We start from the raw sequence: 17,902 nt of genomic DNA on the forward strand, positions 1-17,902 counted from the left end.
AAAGAAACACAGACAAAAACTTACCATAGTCCTCAATCCAGAGTTCTGTAGGCATACAGAAAGGCTCTAACACATCACATGTGTGGTTGTAATAACTCATCTCCTGATCAGACTGATCTGAGATTCTAATTTTAAAAAATGTAAATTGGCCAGGAGTGGCGGCTCATGCCTACAATCCCAACGCTTTGGGATGCCAAGGTAGGTGGATCTCCTGAGTCCAGGAGTTTGAGACCAGACTGGGTAATATAGTAAAGCCCTGTCTTAACTAAAAATACAAAAATTAGCTGGTGTGGTGGTGTGTACCTCTAGTCCCAGATACTTGAGAGGCTAAGGCAGAAGGATTGCTTAAGACTGGGAGACTGAGGCTTCAGTGGGCTATGATTGCACTACTGTAGTCCAGCCTGGATGACACAGTGAGACTCTGTCTCAAAAAAACATAAACCATATCTAACATTTGATAATACATATTGCCTTTTGACAATATACACCTTAAGTTTCATGACCCAGTAATTAAAACAATTTTTTTGGGTTATTTTCTATACATTTGCTAGGACATCTTGCAAGTTTCTAATTTCCAAAAACTTATTATGTTGGAATGAGCCCAATAAATAAAGAACTGAAAACTTTTTTAGTCTTATCAATAAAATTATAAATTAATTTGTTTAAAATGTGGAACTTTCATTTTCAGAAGTGAAGAAATCCCCAGACAGATTTACCTTAAAGTTTTAGGTTCAGATAGGAGGCTTTGGGGAAAATGCCCCAAATTGATAGAAATGTTTCCCTCATTGCTATTTTGGTTGAACAATTTCTTATTGTTACACATGTGGCTAACTACATAACATTTAACATTTTCTTCCTTGAAAAAATGATTAACTCAAATTGCTTATAAATCTAAATGAATGACTTCTTATAACATACCTTTAAAACAAAGCAGTAGTCAGTGGGCGCTTTATATTTCATTTTATGCTGAGTCCCATAGTAAATGTTGACATTTTCGAACTGTATAAAACATGCCAGATCTCGAGATGTCTGAAAGACAGGGAAAAAAATAAAACTTCAACTGAGATAATCCAGAGTTGTCCTTCATGGCATAACTAAGGATTATGTTTTAGTAAAGAAAATATTGACTTTTAGGTAATTTATATAAACATCTGCCACGTATGGTTCTTCTCAAAGGCAAGTCTGAAAGGTTGGAATGGAAACAGATATGGCCAAATTGGGGGACAATTTAGTAAGATCTATGCATAAATCTTTCCCAGTATAAAAGATATGGAATGTTCCCAACACAAAGAAAGGATAAATGTTTAAGATGATGGATGTGCTAATTACCTTGATCTGATCACCATACATCATATGTATCAAAACATCACTGTGTACATTGTGCATATGTACAATTATTATTTGTCAGTCAAAAAATAAAATTAATTTTTAAAAAAGAGTACAGCCAAGGAAAATCGGTGCCACTGACCCAGAAATGGAGTGAAAGATTATACTGCTGTTCTAATGCCTATCTGGGGACTCCCAGAGTCAGGATGGACTGTCCTTGAGATGTCATTATTGATGCCGTCGAGACAAGGTGACCGCTTAGCCAGAAATTTCATTTTGACTTTTGCCATTCTAAGTCCATGATGGATTTTGTGATTGAGCATTAAAAAAAAAAAGTCCCCCTCAGGACGAACAATGAGAGATAAACTTATGCTCAGTAAATTAGCACACACTTCATGCACTTCCTCCTGAGAAAAAGGATTTCTTTCACAAGTTCTCTCTACTGCAGGCAGTGTTGCCATGGAAACAGAGACCTCTCCTCCACGGATAACAGGCACTGTGAAGGCTGCAGCCTGTAATCTACATATTTGGTTACACTTCAATTACAAATGTGTTGCATTATTTTTTTCTTTTGCCTTCTATAATTCTTTACCTAGTTAGTGAATAGATTAATAGATGGCAGAACTATTTACACCTTAGTGCACAATTATTTCTTTACATATGCTTGTACATTCTTTCCTTGCAAGATATTTTCTTCTGGATGTTCAAAGTTTACATTCTTAAGTTACAAACTAAGGCATATTAGTCACAATTTAAAAAATATATATATATATTTAAATAATAAAATGCATATCTTCCTTTACCACCCCTTTTTCTTATTTTGTTCTTTTCTCCAAATGTACCATAGTTAATAGTTTGGTAGTATTCTATTCTGTTCTATTTCCCCACGTTGCCCAGGCTGGTCTTGAATTCCTGAGCTCAAGCGATCCGCCTTCCTTGGCCTTCCAAAGTGTTTGGGATTAGAGCTGTGAGCCACTGTCCCCTGCCTTCTTTTTCTTAACATTGCATCTAGGAGTCTTTCTATATCAAGACACATGAATTAATAGATGACATTCATTTTATGACTGCAGAGAATTCTACTGTACAGGGGTAACGATTTATTTAACTATTCTACTACAGAGGATTAGAAGTTATTTCAATATTTAGCTATTACAACAAATACTGTGCATATGCGCTTATATTTCTGTGAGATAGATTTGTCAAGCATGGAGCTGCCAATTGAAAGGATTTTTCCTCCCTTTTACATTTACATAGATTTTGCTAAATTGTCCCCCAGTTTGGCCGTATGAGTTTCCGTTCCAACCTCCTAGGTGTGAGTGTCCCTTTTTCTTACCCACTTCCACCAAAATTTGGATATTATCTATATTGTTTATTGTATCAATCTCATGTTTAATTTACATTTCCTGATTACTAGTGAGACAGAGCAACTTTTAGTTATGCGGTGGCTACCAGTACTTCTTTTTCTGTAAATTTTCCCTTTAATGCTTTGCCATTTTTCTGTAAGTATGTTTATCTTTTTCTTATTGATTTGTGGAAGTCTTTATATTTTATGGATATTCATACTTGTTTATACATGTTGCAAATGTACTCTGTCACTGTAGTCAGTCTTTCACTTCTTGTTTGTTATCTCTGGCCATAAGGTATTAAAAATAACTTTATAAGGTTAAATCTGTCCCTTTTTTCCATTATAATTTTGAGTTTTTATTCTTGCTTAGGAAAGCTTTCTCCAGCTCAAAATTATAAAAACATTAACCTATATTTTCTTTCTTTCCCTCTCTCCCTCCCTTCCTTCCTCCCTGCCCGCCCGCTCTCCCTCCCTCCCTCCCTTCCTTCCTTCCTTCCTTCCTTCCTTCCTTCCTTCCTTCCTTCCTTCCTTCTTTCCTTCTCTCTCTCTCTCTCTTTCTTTCTTTTTTTTTTCAGGGTCTCATTCTGTCACTTAAGCTGGAGGGCAGTGGCACAAACACCGCTCACTGAAGTCTTGACCTCCCGGGCTCAAGTGATCCTCCCTGATCAGCCTCCCAAGTAGCAGGGACTACAGGCATGTGCCGCCATCCTCGTTCATTTTTTTATTTTTTTTGTAGAGACTGGGTCTCCCTATGTTTCTCAGGCTGGTCTTGAACTCTTGGGCTCAAGCTATTCTCCCACCTGGGCCTCCCAGAGTGCTGGGATTATAGGCATGAGCCACCACACCCAGCGAACCTCTATTTTCTTCTAGAATTTTATACCATGTTTCTCTAAAGATATTTTAACCCATCAATAATTTAGTTTGGTACATGGAATGAGGTAGGAAATTGTATTTCTAAATGGATATACAGCTATTTCAATGCTATTTGTTGAATACCATATTCTTTCCCCACTGCTGTGATATAAAATTCTAACCTTAACTTCTCTTATATTAGATGGCTGTCTGTCGACCTGTTTGTCTCTAGCCGTGCTGTTTTTATCTAATGTTTTGGCACGGCAGGAAATCTGCCTTGATGTTCTTCACAATTTTGGGAAGGTCTATTTTGGAACAGTGTCTTTTTTCCATGAATTTTAGAATCAGTCTGTGAATTTCAAGTAAATAAAATCCTACTGATATTTTTATTAAAATTACCTTAAATTTATAGAAAACCGGGAAGAATTAATAACTTTTCATTTAGTAACATGGTATCTTTCTTTTCTTTTTCTTCTACTTTTTTTTTTCTTTTTTCTTTCTTTCTTTTTTTTTTTTTTTTTGAGATGGAATCTCACTCTGTCGCCCAGGCTGGAGTGCAGTGGCGTGATCTTGGCTCACTGCAATCTCTGCTTCCCGGGTTCAAGCAATTCTTCTGCCTCAGCCTCCCAAGTAGCTGGGATTATAGGCGCCCGCCACCATGCCTAACTAATTTTTGCATTTTTAGTAGAGATGGTGTTTCACCATATTGGCCAGGTTGGTCTCAAACTCCTGACCTCGGGCCTGCCCCGGCCTCCCAAAGTGCTGGGATTACAGACGTGAGCCACCGCGCCTGGCCTGCAACATGGTACCCTTCTATTGATTCAGTTCTACTTCATTCCTCTTAATAAATTTTAAATTTTATGCCATATAGATCTGGAACATTTCTTGTTAAGTTTATTGTTAGGAATTTTGCATTTTCTGTTTCTAGTCTGCATGGATTCTTTTGCATTGTAGTTTGCATTATATATAGTGTTTGTGTAAAGAAAAACTTTCTTAGTTAATGCATTTATTTGGTTCTAACAGTTTTTCAGCTGAGTATCTCATATTGCTGGTAGACGATCATGTCAACTGTGAAAAATCAGTCTTTGCCTCTTCTTTTCTATTGGTTATACTTATTATTCTTCTCTTTAATGTACTAGTTAGTTCCTCAACCCAGTGTTAATGGTAACAGTGAGAGAAGGTATTCTTGTCCAACTCTACTGTAAACACTTTTTTTTTTGGAGACATAGTCTTGCTCTTTCACCCAGGCTGGAGTGCAGTGGCATGATCTCAGGCTACTGCAACCTCCACCTTCCAAGTTCAAGTGATTCTCATGCCTCAGTCTCCCCAGTAGCTGGGATTACAAGTGTGCACCACCACACCCAGCTAATTTTTGTATTTTCAGTAGAGATGGGGTTTCACAATGTTGGCCAGGCTGGTCTAGAACTCCTGGCCTCAAGTGATTCATCTTGCCTCAGCCTCCCAAAGTGCTGGGACTACAGGCATGAACCACCACACCTGGCCAAATGTAAACACTTTTAATTCTCATCACAGAGTATATTGTTTGTTATATGTTTATTTATATGTACCATTTATATTCAAATGCCTAAGACATAAACATTTCAAAAAGAACACAAATTATTTGTGGGTCAGTTGTGAGGTGCCCAGCGTGGGACTGGAATGAGATGACAGAGATGGGAAAGCATCAGATCTAAGGCCAGGAGCAGAGTGGAAGAGGCTAAGGAGAACAGTAGCTGTCCTGGACCAAGAGTTAGCCATAATGCCCGTCCTGCCTTCCGGCAGAGACAAGAGTCTCCTTACTGGAGGTAGCGGACTTGGACGTTCACCATAACTTCATCGGCTTGGAAGTGTGGGTTAAGCTTTATCAGAGGAAGTTGGCAATGCATGAATATACCACTGGTGGTGCCCTGCATTTGGAAGGGAAGGCAAAATGCTTCTGCGTACCCAAGATACAGATTAAACATATATTAATGGTGAACAAAAGAGTGAAATGTCCTAATCCTCTAAGAAAGATCTTAGAGAGAGTTGATGGTCAGAATAAGAGTTAAAATTACATTTCAAGGAATAATTTATTACATATAAATTTGAGGCAATAATCCCAAATCACCAAGTAAAAGTTAAATGATGTCTAAAATATCCTGCTAAATTAAGCAGGGAAATTCAGAGTACACCTCAGAGAACGATTTAAAAATATTCAGAGTCTAAGGACTAAAATCTCAAGGAAAATCTAGTCCAGAGCCGGTGCAGTGACTCATGCCTGTAATCCCAGCACTTGGGAAGGCTGAGTGAGGCGGGCGGATTGCTTGAGTTCAGGAGTTCAAGACCAGCCTAAGAAACATGGTGAAAACCCATCTCTACAAAAAATATGAAAAATTAGCTGGCCGTGGTGCCATGCACCTGTAGTCCCAGCTACTTGGGAGGCTGAGGTGGGAGGATGGCTTGAGCCTGGGAGCCAGAGGTTGCAATTAGTCAAGATCATGCCACTGTACCCCAGCCTGTTGGTTAGAGTGAGACTCTATCTCAAAAGAAAAAAGAAAAAAAAATCTTATCAAGACTTCTAATACCTCTATGATTCCAGATAAAATAAATTTAACTATAATGACTATAGAACTACAGGGGTAAAAAGTCCTTGGAAATAGATAGGTAAAGAAACAAAATAATCTCTAGAAAAGTGCTTTTGCCATCATTTTTGAAACCTGACTTTAAAATAGATAAAATACTTTTACCTTCAAGAGAGCTACGGAAAAACTCAAGAAGATTTCAGTAATACTGTCCTATTTGTATGCATGTTGCAGGATTATGGAATCTGCAGCAACAGCGAATGTATTTCACTTGCCACGTAAGGATTTCTTTAGTTTCACGCTCATGAAATGCTTTATTGTTAAGTGTTTTTTTTTTTTTTTCTGACCTTAGTCTTCCCTTTGGGTACATAATAAATTCCAGAAGCCCGTAAAAGAAAATAGCGCCTTTTCCAGGATTTCTTTCCATCTTCTTTCAAATAAAGAGCTCCTTCCAGTTCTGGTACAATGATAGATGTTCCACAGAAACTTTCCTGAAATTGAGATTCCAACGACACAAGACACACACGAAAGATAAAGCACGCATTTTTATTCACATTTAAACAAACTTGCAAATTAGCTTTTAAACTAAAAGTCAATTGTGTGTACAGCTCTGATCGAATGTATATGTTTATATTATATGCTATTTGCCAGAAAAAAGGAAGAATCACACATCGGTCAAGAATCCTGGCTCCTGAGTTACGCCTCAAGGCCTCCTCACCACTTAGCTCTGTGACCGTGGGCCATTAAACCTCAGTCCACTTACTTGTCAAAATGGAATAATAATAGCCCAACTTCATAAGGTAGGTACAGTCTTGGCATATTGTAAAAGTAAGCATTTAATAAAAGCAATTAATGTTATTATAAAATGGAAGACAGAAAAATTATTACTTTCCTGGTAAGTGAAATAGTTACTATTTCATTGCTTGTAAATAGAACAATTATTATATATAATTCAACACATAAAATTGGGGAGGATAGTTAACGGGTACAAAAGAATAGAAAGAATGAATAAGACCTACTATTTGAAAGCAAAGCAGGGTGACTATAGTCAATAATAACTTAATTGTACATTTAAAAATAACTAAAAGAGTGTAATTGGATTGTTTGTAATACAAAGGATAAGTGCTTGAGGGGATGGATACCCAATTCTCTATGATGTGATTATGTCACATTCCTTGCCCATATCAAAATATATTATGTGCCCTATAAATATATACATATTATGTACCCACAAAAATTAAAAATAAAAAGAATAAAAATAAATAAGTTAATATTTTACTATTGGGATAGTTTTCTTTTCAAAGATGGAAGAAGGCAGTTATTAATACACCAGTATCAGAAAAGAATAACAAAGAACATCTAGATGTAGATTTTTAAATCTCAAAACTTGCATAGAATTACAGAATTCTTAATAAATTTTGTCTTAAAAATCAATAGAATAAAATTATATATTATTCTATTTTACAACTCAAATAGTCAAATTTATGTTTCACTTTCTTTTTATAACTTTCAATATCCTCTCATTTAGTTTCATAAATGTGAAATAACTGGATTTTGCATCCTCCAAGTACATTTTTATGTAGTAGAGCTGGAAAACATTTCTGTTCACACTCCCCAATTTCTCCCCAAATTTGGCTAGTATTAGTCATCCTGTTAATAATCTCTCAAATTCAGGTTTTGACCCCCATTAGACAGCAGGATAATGATTTTTCATAGCACAGCACGCTTTGTATTTTCTTTTACATGCAGCTGTAAAACATTGCTGAAGTCCTGGGACAAGGACTCTCTTGTTGTGCCTCCCTGGGAAATGCCCGCTGTGCTCATGCTCCCAGGAACCAGAACCTGCAACACCTGAGCTCAGCATCTTGGGAGTGGCAGCTGGCTGTGGTAGCTGCTTGCTTTGGTACTGGGCTGTGAAAACAAGCAGGCAATAGACATGCGCAAGGTCTGGGCGGAACCTTAATGAACGCGAGAGGGCGCTCTTCAGCATGAGCCAATTGGCTCCAGGTAATGGGGCCGAGGGCATCACCAGGTCTTCTGATTTTTCAAGGGAGGTCCACAATTTACTAACTCAGGAAAAGGTCCATGGATTGTCTCAGGGAAATACAACCTGGGCAACTCTAGCATGGCCATTTGTGACTTGAGATCTGGCACTCGTTTCAGCTGTGTTATGTGCTGCAAACAGAGCCCGATTTTTTTTTTTTTTTTTTTTTTTTTGAGACTGGATCTTGCTTTGTTGCCCAGGCTGGCCTTGAGCTCCTGGACTTAAGTGATCCTCCCACCTCAGCTTCCTGAGTAGCTGGGATTACAGGTGTGTGCCCCCATGCGAGGCTCAGAGCCTTGATTTTTAGCACGTGAAAACTCACTAGAAGTTTCCAAACAATCAATTGCCAAATGAACTTCTGGAACACGCCCTAATAGTGGTCATCACAGACATCTGTATGGTCATCAACACAGTGCTTTCGCCAGCTCCCTGAATCTCTGTGATGATTCAATACAATTCGGAAACTGAGGTTCTCAGGGGGGCGGGGACTGTCCCATTAGCAAATGAACAGTGTTGGGCAGGGCCACCTCCTGTAACGGGTCCCTGACTCCGAATCTCATGCTTCCTACCACATCTGAGATGTTGGGAGAGCATCTTAGAGGTCCCTTTAAATAAGATTTGGAAGCCTTATGTCTGACTTCCGTGGAGCACTTAAGTAATGAAACATATGGAATGCCAGAAGATGAGTTTTATGAGGATTTGTCAAGTCTTTTTAAAAGTCAAGAATTATGAATCCCACTTCATTTGTCTAAAGCCACATGTTGTAACAAATGACTCAAAAAAGAAAAACAGTTGAATGATCTAAACAGCTATAATTTAGTAATAATTTGATTTTAACACCCCAACTTGAAATTTCAGTGTGTCTTTAGATTTTTCCATTGTTCTGGGAAGAAAATGACTTAAAAATAGATAGAGCAAACGTCATTCTCTTTTCTTCCATTCTGCAAAATTAACCTTACCTCGAGTAAGGATTCCTTGTTCTTAGCATTCATTTTCTCATTGGTTTCCTTGCTTTCTTTTTTTCCTCTGTTATCCAAGTAGAAATTCTAAATAAAATGTTAAAAGATCAGATCAGTAAGTGTTCATTACCATGCTAGACGCTGCAAGGAACTCACAGTCTTGCAGGAAAGATGTTAATTGTGTGAAATAAACAGGGAACCAGAGCATACGCTATCTATCAATCATCAGGGCCTTCCCAAATGCTGATACCGTATGGCAAGGCAGGAGTGAAACCTCCTCACTCTCCCATAGTGTACAATCGATGAAAAAATGAAGATAGAAAACAGTAGTGAAAAATACATCATTTAATTGCTGAAGTCCATGCGTGCACCATGCATGTTAAATGCTGGAAGCTGGAAGTCCTCAAGGCACTGGCAAGAGCTGGAGGCTGGAGTGAAGGTCAAGCTCATGTCCTATGCTCAAGAGGGGAACTGCTCTGGCAGGCAGATGCCACATGGCAGCTCAAGGTATTGTAGGGTAGCAGGATTCTGGCTTATCAAGAGAATCCAGAAATATAGATGTTAGTAAATGTTAGCGACCTCTTTTATTTTTTAAAAGAACTGCCTGGGTTAATCACAACACAAGGTTTACTATTTAGCAACTTCTAAGGACAGAAAGAAGCAGAAAGGGCATTTCTGGAAAGAAAACCAGCCTAAACAAAGACAGGGAGGACTATGAGCTAAAAGCACTCATAGGCTGGGTGTGGCTCATGCCCATAATCCCACCACTTTGGGAGGCTGAGGCAGGAGGATTGCTTGAGCCCTGGAGTCTGAGACCAGCCTGGGCAACATAGTAGGACCCTGTCTCTACTAAAAATAATAATAATAAATTAGCTGGGCATGGTGGCATGCATGCCTGTAGTCTCATCTACTCGGGAGGCTGAGGCTAGAGGACTGCCTGAGTCCAGGAGTTCGAGGCTGCAGTGAGCTATGATCACGCCACTGCACTCCAGCCTGGGAAACAGAGTGAGGCCTTGTCTCAAAAAAAGAAAATAAAAAAATAAAAGAACTCACAAGTGGATTCGTGGTCTCTGAGCATGGTTTGTATTAATTTCTGGATCATACTTTGTTAATACTGAATATCAACGGGATGGCTAAAAATAAAGTGTGTGAGTTTCCAAAAAATCACGAGCACTCAAGGACTAATTTTTACACAATAAGCGCAGCTGAGGTATCCATATGCACAGTGAAGATAATGAGTGACCACTGTTATAGTTAAAGTGCTGAGGATTTTATGTAAAAACATGGAGTTTTACAAAATCATACATAACAAATGTATTAAAGGCAGAAAATGTATCACAGAAGCACTGTGACTAAATTAAGGACTCTCCCTAATCTAGGCACAAGTGTTTATTTACACCATAGGAGTGTTTCTCCAAGTATAACTCCCAGACCACCTTGAAACTTGATATAATGCATGTTCCTGGGTTACACTGGAATCTCTGGGATGAGGCCTGGAAATCTGCATTCCAATATGCTTTCCAGATGATTTTTATGCACACTGAAGTTTGAGTTTTTCTTTTCGTTTGCTTTTTTTTTTAGAGACAAGGTCTTGCTCTGTTACCCAAGCTGGAGTGCAGTCACATGATCATAGTTCACTGCAGCCTTGAACTCCTGGGCTCAAGTAATCTCCCTCACTCAGCCTCCTAAGTAGCTGGGACTACAGGCATGGTGGCACATGCCTGTAGTCCCAGCTACTTAGGAGGAAATACGTCAAGTACAATTTTTTTTTTTTTTTTGAGACACAGTCTTGCTCTGTTGCCTGGGCTGGAGTGCTGTGGTGCAATCTTGGCTCACTGCAACCTCTGCCTCCCCGGTTCAAGGGATTCTCTTTCCTCATCCTCCCGAGTAGCTGGGATTACAGGTGTGCACCACCCTGCCCAGCTAACTTTTTTTTTTTTAGTAGAGATGGATTTTGCTATGTTGGTCAGGCTGGTCTCAAATTGATCCCTCAGCCTCCCAAAGTGCTGAGATTACAGGCATAAACCACCATGCCTGGTCAAGTACAATTCTTTTGGTAATTCTTATTGAAAAAAGTTTATTTTAATATGTTTTTCCAAGACTTTTAAACTTTTACTTGTTATTTGAAAGGATGTTATATTATGAATTAGTGCAGTCATAATATAGAATTCAGAAAACTATTTAAATTTTAAATGTTTTGCTTGAAGACCACGACTAGCCATATTAGGTAGCACCTGCCAGAAACCTGTGCTAAGGCTTTACAGGCATGATTTCATTTCATCCTCACAAGAACCCGATAACACAGGTACCACTGCCCTTGTTACTTTACAGACGACGAAACAGAAGATTAGGTGATTTTCCCAAGGCCGATTAGTGGCAGAACGTCGAGTTATTAAATAATTTTTTTTTTTTTGAGATGGAGTCTTGCTCTGTTGCCAGGGTGGAGTGCAGTGGTGCGATCTCAGCTCACTGCAACCGCCAAATCCCGGGTTCAAGCAATTCTCCTGCCTCAGCCTCCCAAGTAACTGGGATTACAGGCATGCACCACCACGCCCGGGTAATTTTTGTATTTTTAGTAGAGACAGGGTTTCACCATATCGGCCAGGATGGTCTCGATCTCCTGACCTTGTGATCTGCCCATCTCGGCCTCCCAAAGTGCTGGGATTACACACCTGAACCACCATGCCTGGCCAAGTTATTAAATACTTTTTCTCAGCATTAAAATTCTCTGAGTACAGAGCCAGGCACAATGGCATGCACCTGTAGTCCCAGCTACTCTAGAGGCTGAGGCGAGAAGATTGCTTGAGCCCAGGTGTTTGAGTCCAGTCTGGGCCACACAGTGGGGCCCTGCCTCAAAAAAAAAAAAAGAAAGAAAAAGAAAGCTTTAAGTACCATAGGGGAGAATCTAGCACAACAATGTGAATGTACTTAGTACCACAGAAGGGTACACTTGAAAATGGTTAAGATGATAAGTCCTGTGTTACATATATTTTTCCACAATAACAAAAAATGTGATCCAACACGAGTTTGCCCATTCATACAAGAGTGATTTCAGGGTGCTGCTAGAAAGCAAACCTTGGCTTAGGAAGGCCAGATATTTGAATCATGTATGATGAATTGGAAGCGTGAACAGAGAGCATAGTGAAGACTCCAAGCCCGGGGGCAGTGGCTCACGCCTGTAATCCCAGTACCTTGGGTGGCCGAGGTGAGTGGATCACCTGAGGTCAGGAGTTCGAGACCAGCCTGGCTAACACGGCGAAACCCTGTCTCTACTAAAAATACAATTATTTGGGTTTGGTGGTGGGCGCCTGTAATCCCAACTACTAGGGAGGCTGAGGAAGGAGAATCACTTGAGTCTGGGAGGTGGAGGTTGCAGTGAGCTGAGATTGTGCCACTGCACTCCAGCCTGGGTGTTAAAGCAAGACTCGGTCTCAGAAAAAAAAAAAAAAAGAAAAGAAAAGAAAAGAAAAAAAAGACTCCAGAGCAAGTGTTTGTTATCATCTGGGAAAGACAGAACATTTGTCACTCTCTGCAGGGAAGAACCTGTCTAAACCGTGAAGGGCCACATTTCACCAGGGTGCCCTAAAGAGGCAGGATACGTAGCTGTACCTTTCTCTGAGAACTTTCTCTGACATGCTTCTGACTTTTTCAGCTCCAGAATATCCTTCTAAGTGACCATGCTACGCTATTTTTGTTTTTTATTTTAACGAAACAGCAAAAAACACAAAGTAAATCTGTGCTAGAGGAGGGCAGTCCTTAGAATAAGAATAATTCTTAGAATAATAAGATTGATTGCTTTCGGATCGGAACTTCCGCCTGTGGTGTGGGCGCCCACTCAATGCGGGCTGCTCTGGAGAAGTAGTGAGCAGAACTCAACATTTAGTCATTATATCCTGCAAATGGAAACTGGGTAAACCTGAGTCGAATAATAAAGGAACTTCAAAATGGGAAATGAGACTCTTGGTCACAGCTTGCTGTCTTTTCTCACAGCTTCTGGGAGTGCAACATTTGGGAACAGCTGGATAGGAAAGAAACAGCAAATACTTTTTAAACATCTTCTTGGAATAAAGAGTAAATCAAGCGAACAGTTATCAGGTCATGAAGAAATATTTGCGAGTGCCCTTTGTACATGTAAAACATCCCTGTTCTTTTTTTGGGGAGGGACATGATCTCACTTTGTCACCCAGGCTGGAGTGCAGTGGCGTGATCATAGTTCACCACAACCTCCGCCTCCCAGGTTCAAGCAATTCTCCCACCTCAGCCCCACAAGTAGCTGGGGCTACAGGCACATGCCACCATGGTCAGCTAATTTTTAAATTTTTTTGTAGAGATGGGGTCTTGCTATGTTGTCCAGGCTGGTTTCAAACTCCTGAGTTCAAGTGATTCACGTGCCTTGGCCTCCGAAAGTGCTGAGATTACAGGTGTGAGCCACCATGCCCGGCCTCAAATCCCTGTTCTTAAGAAGGCTGCTATCACATGGAGAAGATAAATACAGATAGAGCATAGCAAGATGGACGGATGACTCTTTATCTATTGATGGGGAAGATATAAGAGACTACAAAAATTCAAAATGAGCCACCATGTAGAGAGTTTCAGGAAGGAAAAAAATAACTATGGACTGAGATGGTCAAGAAAATCTTTACAGAGGGGGTCAAAGTTTGAAGGAGGCCTTGAAAGTTGTTCAATGTTCAGCTAGGGAAAAAAGAATGAGAATAGATTTCCAGGGATGAGAACAAGCATGCACAGAGGCACAGAGGTGTCTTTGGAGGACCAGTGAGCAGCCAGTCAGGCTACAGCTGTGGGGTTAATGCAGCTCACTGAGTGAAGATCAGATCAGACCATCACTCCCAATTCTCTGCTTGCTGTCAGGTGACTGGGCAGTAACTTTCCCCAGAGTAGGTGAAGCTTATTTCCTTGCTTCACTTATGTTGGGTTTGGCCATGTGACTTGCTTTGACCAATAGAATGTGGCAGACGGGACGATGCATGGATTCTGAGCAGAGGGCTTGAGGTGCAGAGTGTGTTTCTGTCATTCACCTGTACTCTTGTCATTGACTGTGAGAAGAATACGTCACAGGTCTGTGCTGTCCAGGGCCAATCAGAGACACATGGGGCCGGACGCAGTGGCTCAGGACTGTAATCCCAGCACTTTGAGAGGCCAAGGCTGGTGGATCACCTGAGGTCAGGAATTCGAGATCAGCCTGGCCAAAATGGTGAAACCTCGTCTCTACTAAAAAGACAAAATTAGCTGGGCCTGGTGGCGCATGCCTGTAATCTCAGCTACTTGGCAGGCTGAGGCAGGAGAATGGCTTGAACCCAGGAGGCAGAAGTTGCAGTGAGCTGAGATGGTGCCACTGCACTCTAGCCTGGGCCACAGGAGCAAAACTCCATCTTAAAAAAAAAAAAAAAAAAAAAAGGACATGGAACTACCTAAATCTAAGTCTAAGTTATACTTTGGAGCTAAAGACAGGCAACCTGCAGACCCAGGAGCCAGGAGAGAGGAAATGTCTGTTTCTGCAAACCAGTGGGATTCTGAGGTAGTTTTTTTTTTTTTTTTTTTTTGAGATACGGTCTTGCTCTGTTGCCCAGGCTGGAGGACAGTGGATCATAGCTCACTGCAGCCTTGAACTCCTGGGCGCAAATGATCCTCCCACTTCAGCCTCCTGAGTAGCTGGGACCACAGGTGCATGCCATCACACTCAGCTAATTTTTTGATTTTTTGCAAAAACTGGGATCTCCCTATGTTGTCCAGGCTGGTCTTGAATTCCTTGGTCCAAGTGATCCTCCTGCTCTGCCTCCCAAAATGTTGGGATTACAGGTGTGAGCTACCATGCCTGGCTTCTAAGGTTGCCTTTCATGCCTCAATACACTGACTAATCGCACATACCCACACTGGGTGGTGAGAAGATCCAGGGCACCAAAGTCATGGGTAGACCTTCCTTTAACACAGTAGCCCATGCTGGGGACCATAAAGGTGATTACTATGTAACTTTCCTTCTAATCACACCTGGTCCTGGATGGTCAGAGACTGCCCTTGGTGGGCTGAGGGAGGCTGGAAGGGAATGGAAGAATGATGCCACAAGGTATTAATACTTTTCTCCCACAATAGCTGCCAGGCTGGTGGCTGAGACCCTTCCACACCTGAGCAGAAGAAGCTGTGTTTCTGTCTCTGCTCCTCACTCATGCAGCCACCAGTAGAGTATAATCACCATCAAATTTCAGTTAAGAAACAGAATAATCTGTGGAATAAGAGTTGCCTAAAATATCAATAGTGATTATTGTTAAAGAGTGAGATTATGGGTGATTTAGATTTTCTTCCTTATATTTTTCTGAATTTTCCAACTTTTCCTTTTATAATAAATTGATATTATTATTATTAATATTTTGAGATGGAGTCTCACTCTGTCACCCAGGCTAGAGTGCAATGTCGCGATCTCGGCTCACTGCAACTTCCACCTCCCGGGTTCAAGCGATACTCCTGCCTCAGCCTCCTGAGTAGCTGGGACTACAGGCACATGCCGCCATGCACGGCTAATTTTTGTATTTTTAATAAAGACGGGGTTTTACCATGTTGGCCAGGATGGTCTTGATCTCCTGACTTTGTGACATGCCTGCCTGGCCTCCCTAAGTGCTGGGATTACAGGCGTGAGCCACTGCACCGGGCCAGATATTATTTTTAAGTTAGCAAAAGAAAGTTATTAGAAGAAATAAAAAGTAGCATAATAAGGAACTTATTTGAGGAACTTACTTGAGGCACAACCTTACATGAACTGACTTTACCTCTTATAAGGTTGTACCTTACATGAACTGACTTTACAGATTCCTTTTCTGAAAAAGAGATTCTTTAGGCTTCTAGCAGTAAGAATGGCTTATGTGAATACTGGAATGACTTTCCATGTTCATACTCCGTCCTCAATTCTCAGACCTCTATTTTGGTTTCAGGTGACAGGGTTTAGGACACACTATCCCAAACTATGGCACCTTGTCATTTGAGAAAACAGAAGAAGCAGGAAGATCCCTCTGACCTTTTCCTGTCCTTCTCCTCCGAAGCAGGTCTTAAAAGAATCCTCTGACCTTTCTCTAAAGTAAGTCATAGGATCCTCGTGAGACAGCCACCCACCCTATACCCAGAGGAAAGGGATGTCCCTATCTCTGAAGACACAGGGACCCAGAGAAGAATTGGAACAGACCTTGCCAAGTTCCCCCAGTTTACTTCCATTAGATCCTACCCTTTTGTCCTGCAATCACACTTCTGCACGACTGTCCACAAAAATACCCAGTTCTTCCTGTTTCTTCGGATCTTCATTTCTGAAAGCTCCTATGTTACTTACATTAAACAAATTTGTGTGCTTTTTTGGTTGTTGTTAATCTGTCTTTTGCAATAGTGACCTCAGCCATAAGCCTAGCAATGGGTTAGAAAATGGTTCTTTCTCCCCTACACAGGCAAAGTCACTGATTTTTGTACAGTAGGCTTTTAAAGTAAAACTGCCTTTATGAGGATAACACTGTTCTACTGCCCCAGCCCACTTTCCCAAAAGAGACCACATCCCCTGGGCAAGAGAGCCTCTGTAGGGGAGAAAAAGTCTTACCTTTTCCTCATCCATTGCAGAGGTCATGGCTGACACCCCTATAACAAGAGAGAGTAACAAGAGGAACGCAACACAAATTCATCTAACCAAAGTTTTACATGACATAGGAGCCTTCAGAAATCAATATCCAAAGAAGCAAACTACGTATTTTTACACTAAGTTGAAGACTGAACTCTGACCTTTTTTTTTTTTTTTTTTTTTTGAGACAGGTCTCACTCTGTCACCCAGGCTGGAATGCAGTGGCATGATCATGGCCCACTGCAGCCTTGACCTTCCAGGCTCAAGTGATCCTCCCACCTTAGCATCTTGAGTGGCTGGGACTACAGGGATGCATCACCACGCCCAGCTAATTTTAAATTTTTTTATAGAGATGAAGTCTCACATGTTGCCCAGTCTGGTCTCACACTCCTGGGCTCAAGTGATCCTCCTACCTCCCGAAGTGCGGGGATTACAGGTGTGAGCCACTGTGCCTGACGTTTTTTCTCTTGCCAAGATTCCCTTTTTTCTTTCCTTTTATTGTTTTTTTTTTTTTAAAAAAAAAAAAGAAAGAAAAATAAACGCATAGATTATACGCAATCTTGCCCAAATCCTTTCTAAGGGGCCAGGGGAGTCATACCCTACAAACCACAAAATCTCATGAAATGGGTTTTTAATTAACTCTGTAGAGTGGAGCTTACTTTCCAACCTGATTCTGGTACAGTATCACACGATAGACAGCAGACCTTCTCATCTTCACGTAGGCATTCCTTTCTACTGACTTCAAGTCTTTAGACAAAGCTCAGTTCTCTCAACCAATTGCTAACTCAAGAATCCCTAAAATCCACCTATGACATGTTAAGCCTCTGCTTTGAGATGCCCTGCCTTTTTGGGAACCAATGCATACCTCCCACATATTGATTTATGATTTTATCTGCAATTCCTGTCTCCCTGAAATGTACAAAACTAAACTGCAAGCCACAACTGCCATAGGCATACTTTTCAGGACCTCCTGAGACTGTGTCATCTGGACTCGGCCACGCATATTGGCTCAGAATAACCTTCTTTATTTAGTATTATTTAATATTCTTTAAATATTTTGGCATAATTTGTTTTGTTTTGTTTTGTTTTTTTCCATCATCAATCTGATGAAAGAAGTGGTTAATTGTGGAGAAACATGATCTAATGGCAATAAACTGGGGGAGCTCAGCGAGGTCTGTTTGTTTTGATTTGTTTCTGTGTCTCTGTGTG

At 40.6% G+C, this 17,902-nt stretch overlaps 1 protein-coding gene across 1 annotated transcript in view; it reads right to left on the minus strand.

Annotated features, from left to right (window-relative positions):
* Positions 1-17,902, minus strand: part of LOC112631997 (amyloid beta A4 precursor protein-binding family B member 1-interacting protein) — a 127,776-nt gene that overhangs the window by 24,561 nt on the left and 85,313 nt on the right. The window contains exons 9-11 of the mRNA XM_025397605.1: positions 9,088-9,174; positions 6,432-6,575; positions 919-1,029 (exon numbers count right to left, since the gene is read on the minus strand). Coding sequence (XP_025253390.1) covers positions 919-1,029; positions 6,432-6,575; positions 9,088-9,174 — 342 coding nt within the window. The remainder of the gene's footprint in view (positions 1-918; positions 1,030-6,431; positions 6,576-9,087; positions 9,175-17,902) is intronic.

The sequence above is a fragment of the Theropithecus gelada genome, chromosome 9, assembly GCF_003255815.1.
Source record: "Theropithecus gelada isolate Dixy chromosome 9, Tgel_1.0, whole genome shotgun sequence".
Lineage (NCBI taxonomy): Eukaryota > Metazoa > Chordata > Mammalia > Primates > Cercopithecidae > Theropithecus > Theropithecus gelada.